Source organism: Gracilinanus agilis, chromosome X (assembly GCF_016433145.1).
Source record: "Gracilinanus agilis isolate LMUSP501 chromosome X, AgileGrace, whole genome shotgun sequence".
Lineage (NCBI taxonomy): Eukaryota > Metazoa > Chordata > Mammalia > Didelphimorphia > Didelphidae > Gracilinanus > Gracilinanus agilis.
Genome location: NC_058136.1, coordinates 54,082,566 through 54,104,733, shown reverse-complemented (window position 1 = coordinate 54,104,733; position 22,168 = coordinate 54,082,566). Strand labels below are relative to the sequence as shown.

Genomic DNA, 22,168 nt, shown 5'->3' with positions numbered 1-22,168 from the left:
CTTTATTAAATTCACACTTATTCATATATCTTTAAGGCTAGATTAAAGGCTCTTCACTTGTCTACAGCAACACTCCCCAACTAAAGAGAAAGACAAAAAACAAACAAAAACAAACTGGCAAATACATGTGAAATAATAGTCATCTTACCCAAAGCTTCTTCTTGATAATCTTAGCTTCTCAGGAACCCGGAATACATTTAAAAAATAAATTAAAAAAAAAAATTCTACTCTGCCTGGAAGCCACTCTTATGTGACAAGGAAAAACTGAGATAAGAGAAAAGGCAAGAGAGAATCAGTCTCCCAAATTGTGGATTGCCAAGTTGTTATGATCAGAATTCTCTGGCTATTGTATATTAATTTATAACTATTTATTAGTAAAAGTTAGAGAGAAAAAGAAAAATCACATGATCACCTGGCCACACCTAATTAATCTGAGTTTGCCATGCTGTCTCCATCTATCAGTCAAAAGCTACTGCACCAGCAAGAGTCTACAGCCCCAGCTCTCCAAGAGCCAAACATCCAGAAAGAGAGCTCACTTCCCCAATCCCCTTTCTTATAAAGCCATTTAGGCCACCCCCATCTGGGTCTCTCTGTCTGGACAGTCTTAACCTCAGTCCAGTTTGAAGTCCCATCTTTCAGATACCACAAATTGCTTGGGATTAATATCAGCCCCTTCCAAGTGGCCAGGATGCCACAAAGTGCCCAAAGGGTGGGGCTGATAGCAACAAAAATGGGTTTTCTTTTTTTTCTTTTAAACCCTTAACTTCTGTGTATTGGCTCATAGGTGGAAGAGTGGTAAGGGTGGGCAATGGGGGCCAAGTGACTTGCCCAGGGTCACCCAGCTGGGAAGTGTCCGAGGCCAGATTTGAACCCAGGTCCTCCCGTCTCTAAGCCTGACTCTCAATCCACTGAGCTACCCAACTGCCCCCCAAAAATGGGTTTTCAAACAGAATAAGGGATACAATTTCCATTAAATTCACATATAAGACAATACTTAGCAATCAATTCCAACAAGATCTTGACAAAGTATTGATATCAAATTGAACTAGTGCCAATGTAGTATCCTATACTTGGGTTTAAAAATCAACAATATCCAAGAATGGGGTAGGGGAAACATGAGTAAGCATGCCATTTGGCTTGACTTTGAATGGGCAGCAAATTCAATGTGTGCCAACAGGGTGATAGGATGACTAATGCATTCAAGCGATCCAAGTGGCAGTTCTGTTGTCCTATGTACTGATCAGAACACATCCAAGGTCCTGAGCTCAGGTCTAGGCTCCAAGGTTTAGGGAGGTCAGTGACAAGCCAGAGAGCACCAACAGAAAGGCAACCAGGATGCTCAGACCACCAGAGGACTGCTGGAAAGAAATGGAGATATTTATCCTAGAGAAGTGAAGACTTAGGGAGAGACAGGGGGGCTATCTTCAAGAGAAGGGTGGTATATGTTCCACTTGGCCCTAGAGGACAAACTAGGAACAAAGAAAGGCTAGAAGAACAAGAGGCCATACCTGTCTCATTTCTGTTTACATACTATATCTCAGTCCCCATTCAAACGCAAATCCTCTTAATTCAAACACTAGAATTAAAGCAAGCAAGGGTCAGTATCTAAATAAAAACCACTAACTTTGAGTCCCTTCAAATGTTCTTCCTTTTTGGAAGAGTGATTTTTCACATGATCTCACACTGTAATGAGAAAAATAATTTGCTGAAAATAGGAAGTAAAGTGGTATCAAGGAACCTTCAAACAACAAGCAGCACATACAATATAAATCAAATGTGACCACCTCCCATGATCCCAATTCTGAAGTTCTCAGGAATCCTGGATAAGCAATGGATTGGTTATACCAGAACAGCTCTTAAACTACAGTGATAAAAAAAAAAAAAAAAGGCATGGATGGACTTGCTCTAGATGCTCCAAGAGAGTCTGTCTTGTGTGGAGCTAGAGAAAACAATAGCTAGACTGGACCACATAAGAACTCAATATTGGGACTATGGGCCCCAATAGAAAGAAGGAAATAGGGGGGCAGCTGGGTGGCTCAGTGGATTGAGAGCCAGGCCTAGAGACAGGAGGTCCTAGGTTCAAATTTGGCCTCAGACACTTCCTATCTGTGTGACCCTGGGCAAGTCACTTAACTCCCATTGCCTAGCCCTTACCACTGTTCTGCCTTAGAACCAATACCCAGTATTGATTCTAAGATGGAAGGTGAGGGTTTAAAAAAAAAAAGAAAGGAAGGAAGGAAACAAGCATTATATAGCACCTACTATGTGCCAGGTACTGTGCAAAACACTTTACAAATATTATCTTACTTAGTTCTCACAACAATCCTGGGAGGTAGGCACTATAATTATCTCCATTTTACAGCTGAAGAAACTGAGGCAGATAAAGGTCAAGTGACTTGCCCAGGGTCATAAAACTGATAATTATCTGAAGCCAATTTGGAGCTTAGGTATTACTGACTCCAGGTCTAGCATTCTATCCACTGAGCCAACCTAGTTGTCTCTATGGGGGCAGAAAAATGTGGAGGATTAGCCAGAATCAGTGGTTCTCAAACTTTCTGGTCTCAGGATTTCCTGACATGCTCAAAAAATACTGAAGATTCCCTCAAAGAGCTTTTGTTTATGTGGGTTTTATCTATATTTATCATATTTGAAATTAAAACATCTTAATATTATTATGAAAATACTTTTGACCTCAAAGACCTCCTAAAAGGGTCCTAGGTATCCCCTAGGGGACCTGGACCACACTTTTTGAGAACTGTTGGACTGGATTATCAACACATTCACCATTAGAAGAGCAGACCAACAGATCCACAGAGAGTTGGAGGACAAATAGGTCACTGGGGAAGTGCAGGGACTGGGCCCAAAGTGAAGTAAACCTGGGCTTTATGAGTAACTACAATCATTTTTTACTCTATTATGTACACTTGCTATAGGGTAGTGATGGCAGACCTTTTAGAGAAGGAGTGCTTGGCCCTGCCCCCACCCTATACCCCAGACCAAGTGCCATGCCCCCGGTAACAGGCTGGGCATGCCCAGCCCCACCACCTTTACCCCACACAGGGGAGGAAGAAAGTGCTCCCATTGGGCTACTGGGCAGAGGGGTGGGTGATATGAAAAAATGTCATCAGGTGTGGTGGAAAGGGAAAGGGGGGTGTGCAGCTGCCGTGTGCCTCTAGAAAGTACTCTGCATGTATTTTTTGGCACCTGTGCCATAGGTTTACCATCACTGCTACAGAGGCTATAGGCATTATTATCCCCATTTTCAAGATGTACATGTATTATGTTTCTGCATGTTTATACACGTGGCTTACAGGTTTGGTTATTATATGCAAACCAGCACAATCCTTCAAGCATTATTTAGGCACTGTCTATGTGCCCAAAACTGTGTTAGGAGCTGAGGCTACAAAGATAAAAACGAAACCACCTCAACTTCCCAGGATTTTTCACAGACTGGTGCTATCATATGTGTTTGGAAACATTCTGTGTTATATAGTGTATTAAACTATTACCTGGTCTATTTTTATATATACTCATGCTTAAATCATAACTGTGAACATTTAAATAACATTTTACATATGCTAACTCATCTAATGCTCACAACCACCCTGGGGGGTAGGGGCTATTACAATAATAACATCTTACAGATGAGGAAACCGAGGCACAAAGAGATTAAGAGATTTGCCCACAATCACACAGCTAGCAAGCACATGAGGCCAGCATGGAACTCAGGTCTATCTGCCTCTAAGTTCCACACTCCACCCACTGTCCCAACATGCTTGCTGAATGAAATTCTAATGTAAATAACATGTGCTAGAGCAGTGTTGGCAAAGATGTGGCATGTGTGCAGAGCCCACACTCAGGGAGCTGCTTCATTCCCCCTCTTTCCAGCACCCAAGGACATTTTTTGCATACCTTGCCCCTCTGTCCAGCCACCCAAAGCAAGCACTTTCTCCCTCAACTCTCTCTGGTAATCTGGGGGTTTATAGACAGCGTGAATTTGCCCTCTGGACACTCAAACCCAGAAAAGGTTCGCCAACAAGGTGCTAGGGTATGGGAATTGTGGGAAGATGGTGGTATGTTAAGGACCTAGAAGAGTCCAGACTCCTAGCAGATGTGCCAGTTAAAGCTCTAAAAATTCACTAGAAGGAATGACAATCAAGAAGTCACTTGTTTGCCTTAAATTTCCTCATTTGTAAAATGGGGATAATAATAGCAACTTCCTCCTACAGCTGTTGTGATGATCAAATGAGATAATATTTGTAAAAATGTTAGTATAGTGTCTGGCACATGATATGCATTATCTAAATACTACCTATCTAGTAGTAGTAGTAGCAGTAGCAGCAAAATAAGAATAGAACTTTTCAAACTCTTTTTAAGATACAAACATAGTCTTGCTACATAAGCCTGGGGAATACAAAGCACAGAAGAAAGACTATAGACTAATATCCCTCAAGAACAATGATTCAAAAATATTGGATAAAATATTACATTATTACATTAAAATACATTATACATGAATACATTAAAAAACAATACATTTAAAAACTGTACAATGTGACGAGGTTGCATAGGTTGTACTTATATCAGGAATGTATGGGTAGTTCAGTATAGAGAAAACTACATGTATAATAACCCATACAAATGAGAAAAATAAAAACCACGTAAATATACTAGTAAATGCTAAAAAAGCTTTTTGACAAAATCCAGTATTCTTTTCTATTTAAAAAACAACCAGAAAACATAAGAATAAAAGGACTTTTCTTTAATATACGAAGCAGTATCTATGTAAAAGCAAAAGCAACAATTATATGCAAGAGGTTAAAGGCCGTGCCAATAACATCACTGGTAATAATGCTCATTATCATCGACAGTACTTAAAAGAGCTAGAAATGCTAGTTAAAAGGAAAACTAAAAACAGGCAAAGAGAAAACAAAACTATCACTTTCTGCAGATGATATGATGGCCTACTCTGAATACCCAAAAGAATCAACTAAAAATTAGCTGAAATAATATATTTAGCAGTTGTACAATATAAAATAAACCTATATAAGTTATTGGCATTTCTATATGTTATCAACAAAACCCAGAAGAGAAAGAAAAATTCCATTCAAAATAGTGGAATTATTTCCTTTGTAGCTGAATATAAATTAAGGCATAAAATAGTAGGAGGGACTATGTACCAAGGGCAGCTGGGGGCACTTTGGATAGAGCACTGAGCCTGGAATCAGGGAGATTCATCTTTCTGGCTTAAAATCTGGCCTCAAACACTTATTAGCTATGTGACCCTGCACAAGTCACTTCTCCCTGTTTGTCTCAGTTTCCTCATTTATAAAATGAACTGGAGAAGGAAATGGCAAACCACTCTGGGTTTGGGGTGGGTGGGTGGGGTGGTATCATCAAGAATCAGCTATGATTGAACCAACTGAATAACAATTAGCTATCTACCTAGGCCCAAGAACTATGATTGCTAATATGAAATGCTCTTTAGAGAAATAAAGACAGACCTAAATAATTGGAAGAATATGAATTGCTCATGAGTAGCCAGACCAACAAAAACAATGACAATAGTCTCTAATTACTTATTCAATGCCCTATCAATCAAACTTCAAAATTATTATTTTAAAGCAGCAGTGGTTTTTTTTTTTAAACCCTCACCTTCCATCTTAGAATCAATACTGTGTATTGGTTCCAAGGCAGAAGAGCAGTGAGGGCTAAGCAATGGAGGTTAAGTGACTTGTCCAGAATCACACAGCTAGGAAGTACCCGAGGACAGATCAGAACCTGGGACCTCTGGTTTCTAGGCCTAGCTCTCAATCAACTGAACCACCTACCTGCCCCCTACAGCAGCAGTTTTTAAAAATTTTTTGGTCTCAGGATACCTTAACACTTAAAAATTGAGGACCTCTTCCAAGAGATCTTACTTATGTGGGTTTTAGCTATTGATATTTATCATATTAGAAATTAAAATATCTTAGTATTCTTATGAAAACAGTTTTAACCTTGTGGCTTTCCCTAAAAGGGTCTCCCCAGGAGTTCCCAAACCACTCTTTTGAGAATCATTGCTCTAAAGAGCTAGAAAAAAGAAATACAAAATTCATCTGGGAACAAAAGATCAAGAATTTTAAGGGAAATAAGAAAAAAAGGAAGGAAAGATGGTACCAGATCTCAAAGTATACTACAAAGCCATAACCATCAAAACAATTTAATACTGGTTACACATCTGATAGGTCAATCAGTGGAATAGATTAAGTATACAATACAAAGAAACAAACCAAAACAGAAGCATAGTAGCATGCCCAAAGATCATAGACACTAAGGTAAAAAACTAAATCCTGACAAAAACTGCAGGAAAAACCATAATCTGGAAGAGATTAGGATTAGATCAACTACAATTCAGAAGGCTAAAGACAACGCCTGCTCCTCACCTCTTGACAGAAGAGTTATCAAATCAACAAGCAGAGTAAGATATAAAAGTTTTAGACATAGCCAATGTGGGAATTTGTTTTCCCCTGATCATTTATTTGTTCACAAAATCTTTTTGTTTTTCTTTTCTTCCAATGAGGGCAGTGGGAGGATGAGAAGGGATAGTCCTGAGGTAGGACCCCACCCCCAAATAAAGAGAAATAAAAAGAGAATAAAGACAAGAGTGTTATTGAGACATTTTTAAAACAAATGTAGACTAAAGAACAGAAGGAAGGCCAGAAAAAAACTGACAAGCAAGCCATCTCTGAAAGCTATAAATTGAACTTACTCTATACATAAAAAGAAAAACAAGCTAAATACAATAAAATTGCTATTTCATGTACAGTTCTTTCTTTCTGTTCCAGGTATGTGGAAATGCCCATTTGATGTATTATTTGTTAAGTTCTGAATTTTTTAATAAAGAAGAAAAAAGAAACCATCCCCTTGATGTGTTAATGTGTTACTTACTATACCAGGGGTTGGCAACGTATGGCTCTCGAGCCAGATCTGGCTCTTTCAAGGGCCAGATATGGCTCTTTCTGCAGGAGCCATAAAGTCCATTTTTTTTTTCAGGCGCTGTTACAGGAGCGGCACTGTGAGCACTGTACGGCTCTCACGAAATTACATTTTTAAAAATGTGGTGTTTATGGCTCTCACGGCCAAAAAGGTTGCCGACTCCTGGACTATACAGTATATATGAATGCTATAAGCATGGTATGTCAATTCTCTTATCTTACTTTTACTTACCATACTTTCCTCTTGCAGAAAGGAAAAAAAGAAGCCATAGAGAGAGTTTATTTCCTCCTTATGATCAATGAAGTCAAACATTGCAATCAGCCATCGGAAAAAGATTACCTATACCAAGAGACAAAACATTGACCTTTAAGGAGATGTGACTAAAGCACAGAAGCTTAACTCTTTTCCCAGAGATTGTTTAATGAGTTGAATTTCTTCAATATTCTAGCATACAAAGAGACAATTTCATTTCTCACTCCAGATTCTTTCAGTCAAGTCCTTGTGTCAGGTTGAGTCAGTCCCAGACTGAGGCCTTTTGCACAAGCCACCACTGCCATTATCATGCAAATGTCTTTTAAGGACTCATCATCAAAAACACTGAAGCAATTACCTTGATGCTATTAGAATAATTTTGAGTACAAAGCTTGGAGAAAGCTTTAACCACAGCACATTCAGGTATCAGAGTTGTTGGAATGAGGCACTTCAACATCCGAGATTTTACCGTATCACCTAGAAAACAGAAGAGTCTCAGATGAAAACACATCTCTAATCCCTGACTCTTCTCCCACCACTCTATTTTCTAGCACCTGTTGTCCCTACAGTCTCAACCAAAACACACACACACAAACCCCCACCAAAAAACCTCATATGCAAAAGAATAATAATAATAAAAAAATCCAACAGGCAATCTCTAACCTTGACTTCACTAGAAAACAGTATTGGAAACAAAGTTAAAATAAAGTCTTAACACAAACAACCGTTGGCCTAGCACTTAATTCTTTTATAAAGAATGGGAAAAGAACAAAGTATGGACATCTTTGAAAGCAGTAAGTAGCCTGACATGCACACCCACACCCACATCAGTGTCTGATCAATCCCATTCTACCCACTTCCCATCTAGTGGCAGGAGTGATATGGCCTTGAGCAAGGCTTTGCATGTAGCCTGCTTCCACTTATGTACTCCAAGGCTATAAGAATTAAAATATGCCATTCACAACAATTTCTATTCTGCCACTGCACCTCAATTCCACAGGCTAGAAGAGAGCTCCAAGGACAATTACCTTAAATGTCAGGTGGATATTGAATAGAAAGAGTGACTAGATAACAACGACAATAAATTTGGACATCTTTTAAAATCTAGTTACAGAAGTTTCTCAACATGGATTCTGTTCCTCCAGAAATGAAGAATCACCCTTGGTGCTCACTCTCTCCTGACTTCTTAACAACCTTTGGATTTTCGTGGTCTTTATCACTCCTTTCATATTTTGACATGGGCAAAAACTCATCATTAGAGAAAGGCCTATAACATGTTAGACCTATCCTCTGGGGAGGGTCTGGGGAAAAATACAGACAAGAGTCACAGAGGGAAAGACGACATGAATTGTGATCTATCTTTTTTTTAAACCCTTACCTTCCATCTTAGAATCAATACTGGGTATTGGTTCTAAGGCAGAAGAGTGGTAAGGGCTAGGCTTGCCCAGGGTCAAACAGTTAGGAAGTATCTGAAGGCAGATTTGAACCCAGGACCTCCTGGCTCTGGGTCTGACTCTCAATCCACTGAGCTGCCCAGCTTCCCCCTTGTGATCTATTTTGAGAGAGGAAATTCACACAATGATGAGGTCATTCCTAATCAAAAGATTATAGCAGAAAACCAGTCTCTAAAGACAAGAATTGGGCAAGTAGAAGCCAATGATCTCTCAAGACAGCAAGAACAAATAAAACAAAGTCAAAAGACTGATAAAATAGAAGGAAACATGAAATATCTCAATGAGAAATTGACAGATCAAGAAAAGTCTAGAAGAGACAATTTGAGAATCATTGGTCTTCCTGAAAAAGCAGAAATTAATAGAAATTTGGACTCCATACTAAAAGAAATTATTCAGCAAAACTGCCCTGAAGTTCTAAAACAAGAAGGCAATATAGACATTGAAAGGATCCATAGATCATCCTCTACACTAGACCCTGAAAAGACAACCCCCAGGAATATAATAGCCAAATTCAAGAGCTTCCAAGTAAAAATAAAAAAAAAATTTTTTTTTTTTTTTTTTTTACAAGAAGCCAGAAAGAGACAATTCTGATATCAAGGAGCACCAATCAGGATCACATAGGATCTGGCGGCCTCTACACTAAAAGACTGCAAGGCTTGGAATATGATATTCAGAAAGGCAAGAGAACTGGGTCTACAACCAAGGATCACCTACCCATCAAAACTGACTATATACTTCCAGGGAAAGTTTGGGCATTCAACAAGATAGAAGATTTCCAAGTATTTGCATGGAAAAGACCAAGACTAAATGGAAAGTCTGATATCCAACCACAAAAATCAAGAAAAACATGAAAAGGTAAATAAGAAACAGAAGGGAAAGTAAGCAAACTCTTATTTTTTAAATTTGCCTCTTTAAGGGCTTCAATAAGATCTAATTATTTGTATTCCTATGTGGAGAAAATGTTATGTATAATTCTCTGTAGTGAACTCTATTCACTATTATAGTAATTAGAAGAATTATTCATAGGGAGAGGTTGGAATACTAAATGGTCTAAGATGATATGGGGGGGGGTGGGAAAGAGGGGGTGAATAGTAGAGGACACCAAGAGAAACTTGAATGAATAAGAAAAATAGGATATTCTATTACACATGAAGAGGGCATGGGAAGGGGAAGGGATGAATACTATTATAAGAAGGAGAGGAAGAGAGCATTAAGAGGTTATATTTAAACCTTACTCTCAGTGGAATTAACCCTGAGAGGGAAGAGTAGCTATAGCCATTGGGATATAAAACTCTATCTAACCCTACTGAGAAAGTCAGAAGGGATAAACCAAGGGGAGTAGGGGAGTGTGGAGGTCAGAAGAGGGAGGGAATTCATTAGACCTTAAAAATAAAAAGAGGGGAATAATAAGGGAGGGGGTAGAAAGGGAAGTAAATCAAGGGAGGGGACAAGGGTTACTGGCTTAAAGCAAAACACTGGTTTAAAAGGAAATAGTGTAAGAAGAAGGGGGTAGAACTAGGAGAGGATACCAAAATGTTGGTGAATACACAACTGATAATTATAACTCTGAATGTGATTGGGATGAACTTGCCCATAAAATGGAAGCAAATAGCAGAGTGGATTAGAAGCCAAAATCCTACCATAAACTGTTGTCTAAAAAAATTGATACGGGAAATGAAGAGGATTAAGGAAGGATCCAAATTCCTACTCAGGGTAGATTGTGCCATGGTAATAGAAAGAAGGCAGAAGCACTGGATTGTCACTTCCATTTTTTCTGGAAAACAGAGTGATCTCTAACCTGGAAAGGACAAAATAAATAAAGCTAAGAGAAATCTGATGCTGAAGATAAGTAAGGAGAGAATAAGGGAGCAGCATGCTGCCCTTCTGGAGTTCAAGCCACCTAGATCTGTTCAGTTCCAACCAAAGGTTCTAAAGAAACTAATGGAGATGCCTTCTGAGCCACTGCTAGTGATTTTGGAGAGGCACAGGAGCACTGAGAAGGCTAGAGAAAGGCAAATGTTCCAATTTTCCAAACAGAAGAGAATGGAATCTGCAAACCACAGGCCAATAAGTTTCACGTTGAGCCCTAACAAATTTGGAAATAGATTATTAAAGAGTGGTCACAAAGTACCACCTGACGACGCTTCTTCAAGAACAAGGCATGCCATACATTTTGATTCAGTAATACCACTACTAGGCTTGTATCCCAGAGATTAAGGAAAAATGTGAAAGAACATGTTTGTACAAAAATATTTATAGCTGTGCTTTTTGTGGTAGCAAAGAACTGAAAATTAAAGGAATGTCCCTCAATTGAGGAAAGGCTGAACAAACTGTGGTATCTGATGGTGATGGAATACTATTTTGCTATAAGAAATGATGAACAGGATGATTTCAGAAAGAGCAGGAAAGGCCTACGTGAACTGATGCAGAATGAAATAAGCAGAATCAGGAGAACACTGTGTACAGTAAGAAAAATACCTCAGAATGATCAAATGTGATAGACTTTGCTACTAATAGCAATACAATGATCCAGGACAATTTTGAGGGACTTATGAAAAAGAAATGCTAACCACCTCCAGGGAAAGAACTGGTGGAACAGAAATGCAGATGAAAACATACAATTTATCACTTGTTTATTCAGGTATATGATTTAGGGTTTTGGTTTTATAAGATTTTTCACTTACAAAAATGAATATGGAAAAATATTTTGCATGATAATACATGTATAACCCAGAAAAAAATCTCTGAGAAGGGATTTCATGAAAAAAAAAAGTCATGCTAGATTAACTTCTTCCTTTTTTCCTTCTCCTTCTTCCTTTTTTTGAGAAGGCTATTAATCTGGTATTATTAGGAGAATGGTATCAATCTAGACTACCTAGTATTTTTATTTCATTTTGGGGGGTTACATTTAAAATTCTGAGTTATCTTCCCTCCTACTCTCCCAAGCTCCCATTAGAAAAGGCCAACATTTGATATAGATATTATATATGGAACCATATAATACATACTTCCATATATCAATTCTTTCTCTGGAAGTGGAGAGCATCTTCCTTCATAAGTCCTTTGTAGTTGATTTGAATGTTCATGCTTTTCAGAATAGCTTCCAGTGATGCGCAAACTATTCCCCGCAGGCCCAATCCAGGCCGTAGTTTGCCCATCACTGCCTCATCATTTCTTACAATGCAATAGTACTCCACAACCTTGTGTTTTTAGCAAAGAATCTGAAAGTCTATCATTCTATTTTTTTTTAACCCTCACCTTCAGTCTTAGAATCAATATTAAGTATTGGTTCCAAAACAGAAGAGTGCTAACAGCTAGATAATTCGACTTAAGTGGCTTTTACCCAGGGTCATACAACTAAGAAGAGTGTGAGGCTCTCATTTTATTATTGATGGAGAGGTGTAGGACAGATGATAGTAAAATTAAACAGACTTGGAAGTGAACGAATGGCCAGAGAAAATGAACAATTCACGGTCAACTTAGAATAAAGAGTCTCCAAAAGAATGGCCCAGGGGTCTAGCTGGGCTGGGCTTACAGCTTACAGCCGTCCAACACTTTCATCAATGACTCAGATAGAGGCAAAGACGGAATGCACATGAAGTCTACAGATGACACACAACTGGAAGGGCTAACACGCACTCCACAAAAGAGTTAGGATGCAAAAAGATCATAACAGACTAGAACACTAGACTGAAGCTGATATGGTCCTATTACTTTCTATTAAATTTCAAATCATATACTTGCATTCAAAAACTCTACAAGCACAAGGTGAGGGATGTATAGCTAGCTAACAGTCTATGTGAGAAAAGATCTCAAGGTTTTATGGGACTACAATATCCATGTGAGCTGACAATGTAGTATAGCAGCCAAGGAATATGATTTGCTAATCGCCGTGATCACTGTCTTCTGAAAGGCATAACTTCCAAGAATTGGAGAAGTAAGAGTCCTGCTATACTCTGCCCTCATCACCCCACATGTGGCATCTACATTTTAGGAAAGATGTTGGAAAGCTAGAAAGTATCCAAAGGAGGCAACCAGGTTTAATGAAGCACCTTGAGGCAATGACATTTAAGCATCAGCTAAAGGAAATAAGAATGTTTAGGATCACAGAGGAGTAAGGGAGATGCAGAGAGCTGTCTTGTACTAATTGCCAACTGCAAGGAACGCAGAGAAAAAACCCAATAGTCCTCCCCACCAAAGAGCTGACCTACTGGGAAGAATATATGAACACAGCTAAGTAAATAGAAAATAGACACAATAATTTCAAGATGAAATGGAAGAGCATTATCAACTGGAGTGCAGGGAAATTAGAAAAGGCTTTTAGGAGGGAGTGGCACTTAAATTGAGCCTTGAAAGAAAGCAGGGATCCCAAGAGTTAAACTGTAAGGAGGAAGAGAATTCTAAGCCCAGGGGTTAACCTGTGTTAACCTCTGTGTACAGAGATAGGAAATGGAATGTCGCATATAGAAAATAGTGAAAAGGATCACATGACAAAATCTGGATCCAAAGAATAAGTTAGCACAATGGGCTGAATCAGACAAAATGGAATTTAATAGGTATAATAGGAAGTCTTATACTTAGGTTAAAAAAAAATCACCTTCACAAATACAAGATCACTGAACAAGTCATCAGAAAAAGATTTGGGTCTTTCAGTAAACAACTCCAACGAGCCAAAGGATTGATAGGACAGCCAAAGAGGTGGATTTAAGGGTTCTTAACCTAGGGTAAAGACTCAATAAGGGATCCATGGACAGATTTCAGGGAGAATCCCTGAGCTTGGCCAGGAAAAAATTTACATCTTTATTTTAACTAAGCTCTAACTGGAATGTAGCCTTTCCTTCAATTATGAATGTAGGTAACAATCCTTAATTCTGAGCAGAGGTCTGTCTATATCTGGTTTCACCAGACTGACCACTGCAGGGGTCCAAGATGTCAAAGTGTGAAGAAGAATTAAGCCACCATGATCTTACACTGCATTACAAGAGGTCAGACAAGGTGATAATCCTGCTGTGCTTGGCCCTAGGAATGCCACATCTGAAGTGTTCTGTACAATTCTAGGCATCATATTTTAAGAATGACCTTGATAGAAGGGACCACCTCCAGAAGAGCAAGACAGAAAGGCTTGGAAAACATTTCCAGTGACAGACCTTGTCTGTTGTCTGAGAGTCAGCCTACCTAAGAAAGAGAAGAATTCTTTGGCCACAGCAACAGTATCAATATTGACTTTCTTAAAATAAATGGACAGTTTCCTACACAATCTTCTTTTTCCATTCTGCTATGTATACAGAAATGTCCATTGTATTTGATATTTAAGTTCAGCATAAAAAAAGAATAATTCTTAAAATACTGACATTCTTACTGTAAATGAAACCAAATATGGAAATGAAGTTGCAGCTAAGTGGAAAGAAGGCTCACAGGCTCTACTTCAAGAAGCAAATGGAGGAGATGGTTTTATCATGTGCCCAAAAGCAACAAGAAATTTCTGGCTCACTTAACATCTAGCCTAGCAGAGCTCATAATAAGGAAAAAGGCAATCCTGAACATAACTAGCTTCTATACCAATATCTGCTGTGAAGGATGAAGAGAATTTCTAAGATGAACTTGACAAGAACAGCTAGGTTACTAAATACATTTGATGCTTAGCAACTTTAAATCAAAGGTGGGCACAAAGGCTAGCCCCAAACAGTGAAGAATAGAGTCCAGGATTAAGAAATGAGAGAGGTAAAAAAGCTTATAGATTACTCAGAAGCCTCATGCTTATTTAGCATGAAGACTTCTATCTAGAACCATAAACCAAATAATACTGCCACTATTACTGTGTCAATTTTGTCCCTCAGAGTCCTACTTATCATTCCAATAGCTTTCCAAACCAAAATAGTCTTATGCTGTCTGTTCCTATTAGAATGTGAGCTCCTTGAGGGCAGGGACTTTCTTAATTTTTGTTTTTGTATTCCCTGTGCTTGGCACAATGCCTGGCACACAGGGCTTAATAAATGCTTTTACATTCGTTCATGAGAATCACAAAGGTTTAGCTATAAGTAACAATCATTGCTACAAAAATATGAGATTAACTATAACCTGACAGGAAATAGCTGATTATCTACGTGGGAGTCATTTTCTAATCAGCTGTGTGCCAGTCAAATGAAATAGGTAGAACAAAAGGTCAAGGTTAATATGAAACTACAAGATAAAGATGAGAAGAAACTGTGTGCATATGTAATAGCTCAATCAACCTATATAAGCAGAGGCCTTAGAATATTAAGTGATTTGCAAAGTCTCATGAGAGTGTGTTTGTATGAACATCAAAAGAAAGGTAGAAAAAAAAAAGGAGTTGGCATAAAGTTGGGAATGTGACCTAATAAGCCAGATCATCTGAAGGATGTTTATAAAGGAAAGTGGAAGGATGACAGATAGAAAAAGTCAAACGAATATGCCAATATTTCTCTAATCATCTATTTTCATCACTGACGAAAGTGGAATTACCTCCTTTGGTCTCTTCACAACTTGGAACCCAGCTTCAGAGGCACCGAGGCACTGATTTCTAAGGTATCAGACAAGGGACATCAAGGCCATCACATGAAACTTTCCTATGATAATCATCTCCATGTGAAACAAGGGTATTCTTGATAAAAAATGAGAAAGGAGGAGGCAAACCACAGCTTTGGTCACATAGATGACCAAAAGGTATAGAGAATAGAAGATGCTTGAATAAAAGACACTAAAGAAAAAATCTGGAGAGAAGTGGCCTGCTATCTAAGGAGCCATCACTACCAATTGTCACTTACAGGCAGGTGAACTCCAAAGCCCTGGGAACAACAATATAACCAACCAAAGATCCTGCATCCACAGCCTACACACTATAGACTTTATCCAAGCAGAAACTTTTGTAGAGATTCAGTCTGGCTAAGACAAAGCTACTCTAGGCCCAGAAAAAGAAAGTTCTTCCCATCAAAGTCCTTGGCACTATCAATGGATGAGGTTTTATCAACAGAAATGACACTGCATTATGGGGGCAGCTAGATGGCTCAGTGGAGAGAGTCAGGCCTGGAGATAGGAAGACCTGGCTTCAAATGTGACCTCAGACACTTCCCAGCTCTGTAACTCGAGGCAAGTCACTTAACTCCCACTGCCTACCCCTTACCACTCTACTGCCTTGGAACCAACATACAGCATTGATTCTAAGACAGAAGATAAGGGTTTTTATATTTAAAAAAAAAAAAAAAAAAAGATATATTACCATGTACCTTGCTGATGCACTGGGGCCCTTCCACCTGACTTACAGCTGGAATCTCCGCCATGCATTCATTATCTTCCCATGAGAATGAGAGCTCCTTGAGAGCAGGCACTGTCTGACTTTTCTCTTTGTATCCCCAAATCTTAGCACAGTGCTTGGCACACAGTAAGCACTTAAAATGTTTTTTTTTCATCCATTCATCTTCCATTTATTTAAAGACCTATTGGAAACTGAGACCATTATATAACATTAAATGAGGAAGCATGCTCCAGTGGGAAGAGGTCTGTCATTAAAGGCAGGATGCCTTCACAGTGATTCACAGTGACTATGTGATCCTGGACAAAGTACTTAACCTCTAGGCAACTCTCTGAAACTATAGGCAGCAGCAAAGACAACAATTGCATCGTTGAGGGAATTTCTTTGCTCAAAAGCTCACTATGCCAATGAAACCACAGGTCTAGTCTCTATGTAATATTAAGAGCCCTTCTCCAATAGCTAAGTAGTAAAAATACAAACAGGCTTTTCTCAAAAGAAACAAATTACAAATGACCATTTGAATTAAAAGTTCTAACTGCTAACAAGCAAAGAATTAAAAGTGTCTCTGAGGCATCAAGTTGGCAAAGATGACAGAAGAGTAAAAAATTAGTTGTTGGTAGGGATGTGGAAAAACAAGCACATTAATTCAGGGCAAGTGGATTATAAAGTAAGAGTTACTCAAATATTCATCCTCAGTGACCCCACTATGGAAGACTCCTGGAAAATACTGAAAAGTGAAGAAAGTAGAACAAAAAGAGCCAAAGCTACCAACTATTGTCATGTGAAGACAACACGAAAGAATACTAAAACTCTATTGGACAGCACTGGTACCGACTTGTTCAAATTAAAGCCCACAGTCTTGGGTCTTTTAACAAAGTGGTAAATAACAGAAGTCTGATCATTTCCAATCACTCTGGAGTGCTATCTCAATCTATTGTTCTGGGGCTTTTTGGTTCTGGCTTTTGCTCTCCATTAATGCTAAAAGTTAAACAAAATTTAGCACATAATAAAGAGTACAAGAAGTCACTATGTTTATTGATTATATTTTGCATTTGACCTTGGGAAGTAAAAATGTAGCCTTAAAGCCTTCCTTCAAACAAGGTGTTTCCTGTGTCCATGAAAAAATCATATAGGAGTCCTTGACAGATGCAGCTAAAAGAGCTACAAGCTGAGAAAAGGTCTTCCCTACCATTATGGAAGCTGTTCCAAAGGAAGAGACTGACTTCCTAGAGACACTAAGGGCCTCTACATTCTTTGGTTTTCAAATCAACACTACAGTGATTGCATTAAGCATCAAAATATTATGTTATAAGAATGTTATATGTTATAATGTTATAAGAATTCCTCAGCCAAAATCCACAACCACTCAAAAAAGATCAAAACTCTTAAAAATCCCCACAGAAAGAGTCAACAAGAGGAAGAATACCTGTTGTCCAGCTGCGATCTGCACTAGGATTGGGAGTCCCCTGAGTTGATCTATTAGCTGGACAACGAATGAGGCCAAAAATTGACTAGAAACTGAGCAGGAAAGGATGTAATTGGGAAACCACAGAATTTCTAAAGGTCCCTAAAACTTAAAAAAAAATCATAGAACCACACAATTTCTGAAAATTCAAAACTGCCAGTGACCCAAAGGGCAACAGAGATGCAGAGATACCATAAAGTTGACATGACTGGAAAAGGAGAGGGGTCGGTAACATAGTAATATCCAAGAAAAGAAAGAGAAAAAGCAAGACAGACTGAACTGTTACTCACGAAATGTTAAAAGACCTAACCGGGCAGCTGGGTAGCTCAGTGGATTGAGAGCCAGGCCTAGAGACAGGAGGTCCTAGGTTCAAATCTGGCCTCAGACACTTCCCAGCTGTGTGACTCTGGGCAAGTCACTTGACCCCCATTGCCTACCCTTACCAATCTTCCACCTATAAATCAATACACAGAAATTAAGGGTTTAAAATAAAAAATTAAAAAAAAAAAAAAAAGACCTAACCAAAGCTACTTCTCCCCTATCCTCAACACAATGGGTAGACCCTCTAGAGTGAATTTATGGGAAGACATGAAGATGGTCCATCGAAGCAGCAGTCTGATAGGTAGGAGAACAAGGAAAGAGTGGTGTCCCAAAAACCTAGAGAGCAGAGAACTAATTATCAAGGAGGAGAGTAATCAATGGTGTCAAAGGCTGCAGAAAGGTCAAGGAAAATGAGGATTGAGGAAAGACCACTGGATTGAGCAATTTACAAAGTAGTGTTTGGAGAGACAGTTTCAGTGGAATGATTGGTTGGAAACCAGACTATAAGAGATTAAGAGAGTGAGAGCAGAGAAAGCTGAGGCATCTATTGCAGATGACCTTTTAAACAAGCGTAGCCACAAATGGTAGAAGAAATAGAAGACACTATTTAGCAGGGATGGAGGATCAAGTGAGGGTTTTTTTTTTTCAGGACAGTGGAGACATGGGCATGTTTGTAGGCAGTAGGAAATGAGCCAGTAGACGAGAAGAGATTGAAAATAAGTGAGAGAATGAGGATAACATCTGCCGGAGCAAGAATGGAATGGGATCTCTTGAACAAGTAGAGAAGTTAGCCTTGGTAAGGAGGGAGACAGGGGTGAAAGAGGAGATAGTGGTGGAAGGTTCATAAGCAATAAGAGATAAGGAAGAGGTGAGGAGAGGGAGCTCATGGCAAATGGTCTCTATTTTGTCTGTAAAATATGTGCAAGGTTCTCGGCTAAGAGAGAGGATGACAGGGGAGCTGTGGGAGGCTAAAGGAAAGGTGAAAAAGTTTCAGAGTCACTATGGAGAATGGAATAGAGTTGATTAGTGAAGTAGAGCAGGATTACCTAGTAGTAATAAGGATTGAGTAGAGGCTGCGTCACATATATTCATAGTGGATCATGTTAGAATGGTTGTGTGATTTCTTTCCACCTTCATTCAGCATCACTGTTCATTGGACTGAAGTCAGTGAAAGGTGGGAGCAATCCAAGGCAGAGAGTGATCATCAATATAGGAGGGCTGGGGATTCAAGAAAGAATGATAATGGAGAACTGAATTGGTTTACTGAGATGAACTAATATAGGGAAAAGGAGTGGCTAGTGCAGAGGAGATGACCTAGGTGAGAAAAAAGGGCCTGGAGGTCATGGCACAGATGAAGAGGGAGGTTCTATAAGGGAAGATAGAGGGAAAGGTGAAAAGTCTATAGATTATGGTCAATTAAGGGTATTTCAAAATTCCTAAATGTGAAGGTAGTACATTTGTGGGTGATGGCAAGATGAAGGGTAAAGCTATCAGTGGCTGAGATGGAGTACATATATGCACAGATAGTCACTTTATAATTTCAACACTAGAAATCCCTATTTTATCACAAATTGGAAAACAACGAAATACAAGCCAAAGAACACAATATTATAGAGTTGAGATAACATAAACATTAGAAAATTAATTGGAAAATGGTTCCACTCCTATATACCTCTGAGTGGACTACTCAGTACCACTTCCAATAGCGTGTCAATGTCTTCAGGTCCTAGCCCAGATGTCCAAGCAATATCTTCCACAGTCTGCAAGTGTTTCTCCAAGGTTGCTTCTTTTTTCTTTGCTTTCCTGATGTACTCTAGAAAATTGGAAGGGAAACTTAAGACCAAAGACTATTCTGAATAGTCATCCTTAGCACAGTTGCAATCTGGGACTTCTTTATGAGGCCAGATTCATAAAGGTGAACTCCCAAAAAATCCTTACATTTTTAGTATATTTTATAGCAACCACACTTTTAAGCAGGGAAAACTGAAAAGTAAGAATGTTAGTAATCTTAACTTTATTCATTTGACTTCTCTTGACAGTTCTAACAAATTCTGTTCTCACTATGACTGTCACATCTATATCTAGAAGAATTCTGCATAGAACTCTCGCTACAAAAAAATTAAGAAGACGTGTGGTAAAGTATATTAAAGAATAACAAAAGCAGCCATCGGAGGTATCATATCTGGATCAAAGGGTAGCACTGACCTCCAGGAAAAGAACAATAGTTGACCATGAAAACCTCCCACAAACCTATAACAAAATAATTTCATTCTGATTTGAAACCAAAAAGGAAGCAGAAGCAGTTAGATAATAGTGCTGCAGAGGTCCTTAGAAATGGTCCAGTTCAACTTTTTGATTTTGCCAATGAGGAAACTGAGGCTTCCCCCAAAGCAAAGACTGCCCAAATAATAATATATTCCGAATGCAGTGTTTTCTTTGCTATACTATTTTGAAAGAAACAGCTATGCTTTAAGAGGACTAAAATTGACTTCACTGAAAAGTGGTTTTTATACAATGATTGAAGCCTATCAAAAGAAAGACAATAAAGAAATGTGGAAGAGTTGGGGAGGGATTTATGGTTCACAGTCTAAGATACTTACTGAATGCTTGTTGCAGAGCTGCATACTCAGATTCAGCACTTTTAAACTCTTCCTTCCCATCACTGGGTCCATATTGCGGATTGAAGGGCCCTAAGCCACTTTCATTTTGTCTCATTTTCCATGCTAAGCGAGTGCATGGTATAACAGGAATAACTGGTGACAAACCAGCCTCCTGAGATGACATCGCCGCCACAGAAGTTCTACAGGGGAAACAAGTATGCGGTATTTGAAAGCTGAATGTTCTTTTTTGTTATGACAAGACAGCCCCAATCAACAAAGACCACAGGTTAACTCTATCAAAAAGGCTATGGCCTAAATAGAGGTTCTGTAAGAAAATCGGTCTACTGAGTTCCCCATCAGCTGAGGGTTGCTTAATAGTGCAGACAATCTCAGCAGTGCAAATATCATGAAAAAGAATCCACAAGTATCATGCACGAGCGTGAGGATACACTTTCTGAATTTATTCTCAAAAGCTTTCTGTTTTTCTACCATCTCCCACAACCTGCTTGGGTAAAACTTCCCAGTTAAAAAGCAAAGCTAGGAGTTAAGAGTAGACTCTCAGTGACATCTTTACTTTTCTCAGACCCATAGCTAGCTAATACTTGTAGAACTGCATGACCTTTGAACAGGCAACAACTATTAAATTGTGTTTAAGGATTAGACAGGCAATATAAGTTATCATTTCCATTTTACAGATAGAAGGCTCAGGTTAAGGGATTTAGGATAATGGTTTTAGAGGAGTTAGGTGATTCAGAGAAGAGTTGGACTTGTAGTCCAGAAAACCTGAGTTCAAATCCTACTTCAGGCACTTCCTTCACTATAAGACATTGGGAAAGTCACTTAACCTCCCTGGGTCTGTTTCTTCATTTGTAAAATGGAGATAACAGGACCTACCTTACAGAGTTGTAGTGAGGATTAAATAACAAATGTAAAGCATTTCAAACAGCTATGTAAATGTGAGTTATTATTACAGTAGGTCACTTAGTCTAACCCTCTTTCACAGAGCGGGCAAAGTGAGGCTTTGTGATTTTCCTTGGGCACAAAGATAGCAATTTGAATCAATATGACTCAACAAGCTTTTCTTAAAAAACATTTACTCTGTGTTATGGCCTGTACAGGGTCCTGGAGGCTTTGAGGTGGGGGGGAAGGGAACCCCCAATAGGGAAACTTTCTAACGCCAGGGAAATAATAGCCAGGGTGGGGGGAAGGAGAGTGTTGGTGGAGGTAATGCTACTTTTTTCTCAGGAAGTGAGTACAGAACTACTGAGGGGATGAGGAAAAGCAGGACCTGGTGCTTGACCTAAATCTCAGATGAAAAAAGTACATACAAGGCATTAGTAAAGAGGGGACGTACTGGAGGCATGTGGGAGACATTTGTTGTTCAGTCGCTGGCGTAGGCCTCTCAGGAGAGGGGCTCTCTGGGACCACATCAGAGGATCCCTCGGCAGGATTATAGGGGAGGCTTGCCAGTTCCCTCTCCAGCTCATTTTCCAGAAGAGGAAGCTGAGGCAAACACTGCGAAGTGACTTGCCCAGGGTCACCCAGCTTGAAAGTGGCTGGTGCAAATTTGAACTCGGGTCTTCCTGATTTCAGGCCCTGCACCACCTGGTTGCCCACGCGGTGCAGATATGGCGCGAGCAAGCAGAGGTGGGAGACAGATCGAATGGTCAGCAGTTCGGCGAGAGAGCTCCTTCGTCTCCAAATCCAGCGCTCTTTCTGGGAGCACGGTGTGACCGGAAGTCTCAGGGCCTTTCGCCCAGCTGACCCGAGAAGCCTGCGAAGCAGAAAGGTGTGCGGACTCAGCTCAAGTAACAAAACGCTGGAGAAC

The 22,168-nt window shown here is 39.3% G+C and overlaps 1 protein-coding gene across 1 annotated transcript in view; it reads right to left on the bottom strand.

The window, feature by feature from the left end:
- Positions 1 to 22,168, bottom strand: part of CENPI (centromere protein I) — a 59,555-nt gene that overhangs the window by 33,786 nt on the left and 3,601 nt on the right. Inside the window, exons 2-7 of the mRNA XM_044682834.1 lie at positions 21,946 to 22,114; positions 21,695 to 21,822; positions 20,341 to 20,540; positions 19,413 to 19,553; positions 7,589 to 7,707; positions 7,210 to 7,317 (exon numbers count right to left, since the gene is read on the bottom strand). Of these exons, the coding sequence (XP_044538769.1) occupies positions 7,210 to 7,317; positions 7,589 to 7,707; positions 19,413 to 19,553; positions 20,341 to 20,540; positions 21,695 to 21,822; positions 21,946 to 22,114 (865 nt within the window). The remainder of the gene's footprint in view (positions 1 to 7,209; positions 7,318 to 7,588; positions 7,708 to 19,412; positions 19,554 to 20,340; positions 20,541 to 21,694; positions 21,823 to 21,945; positions 22,115 to 22,168) is intronic.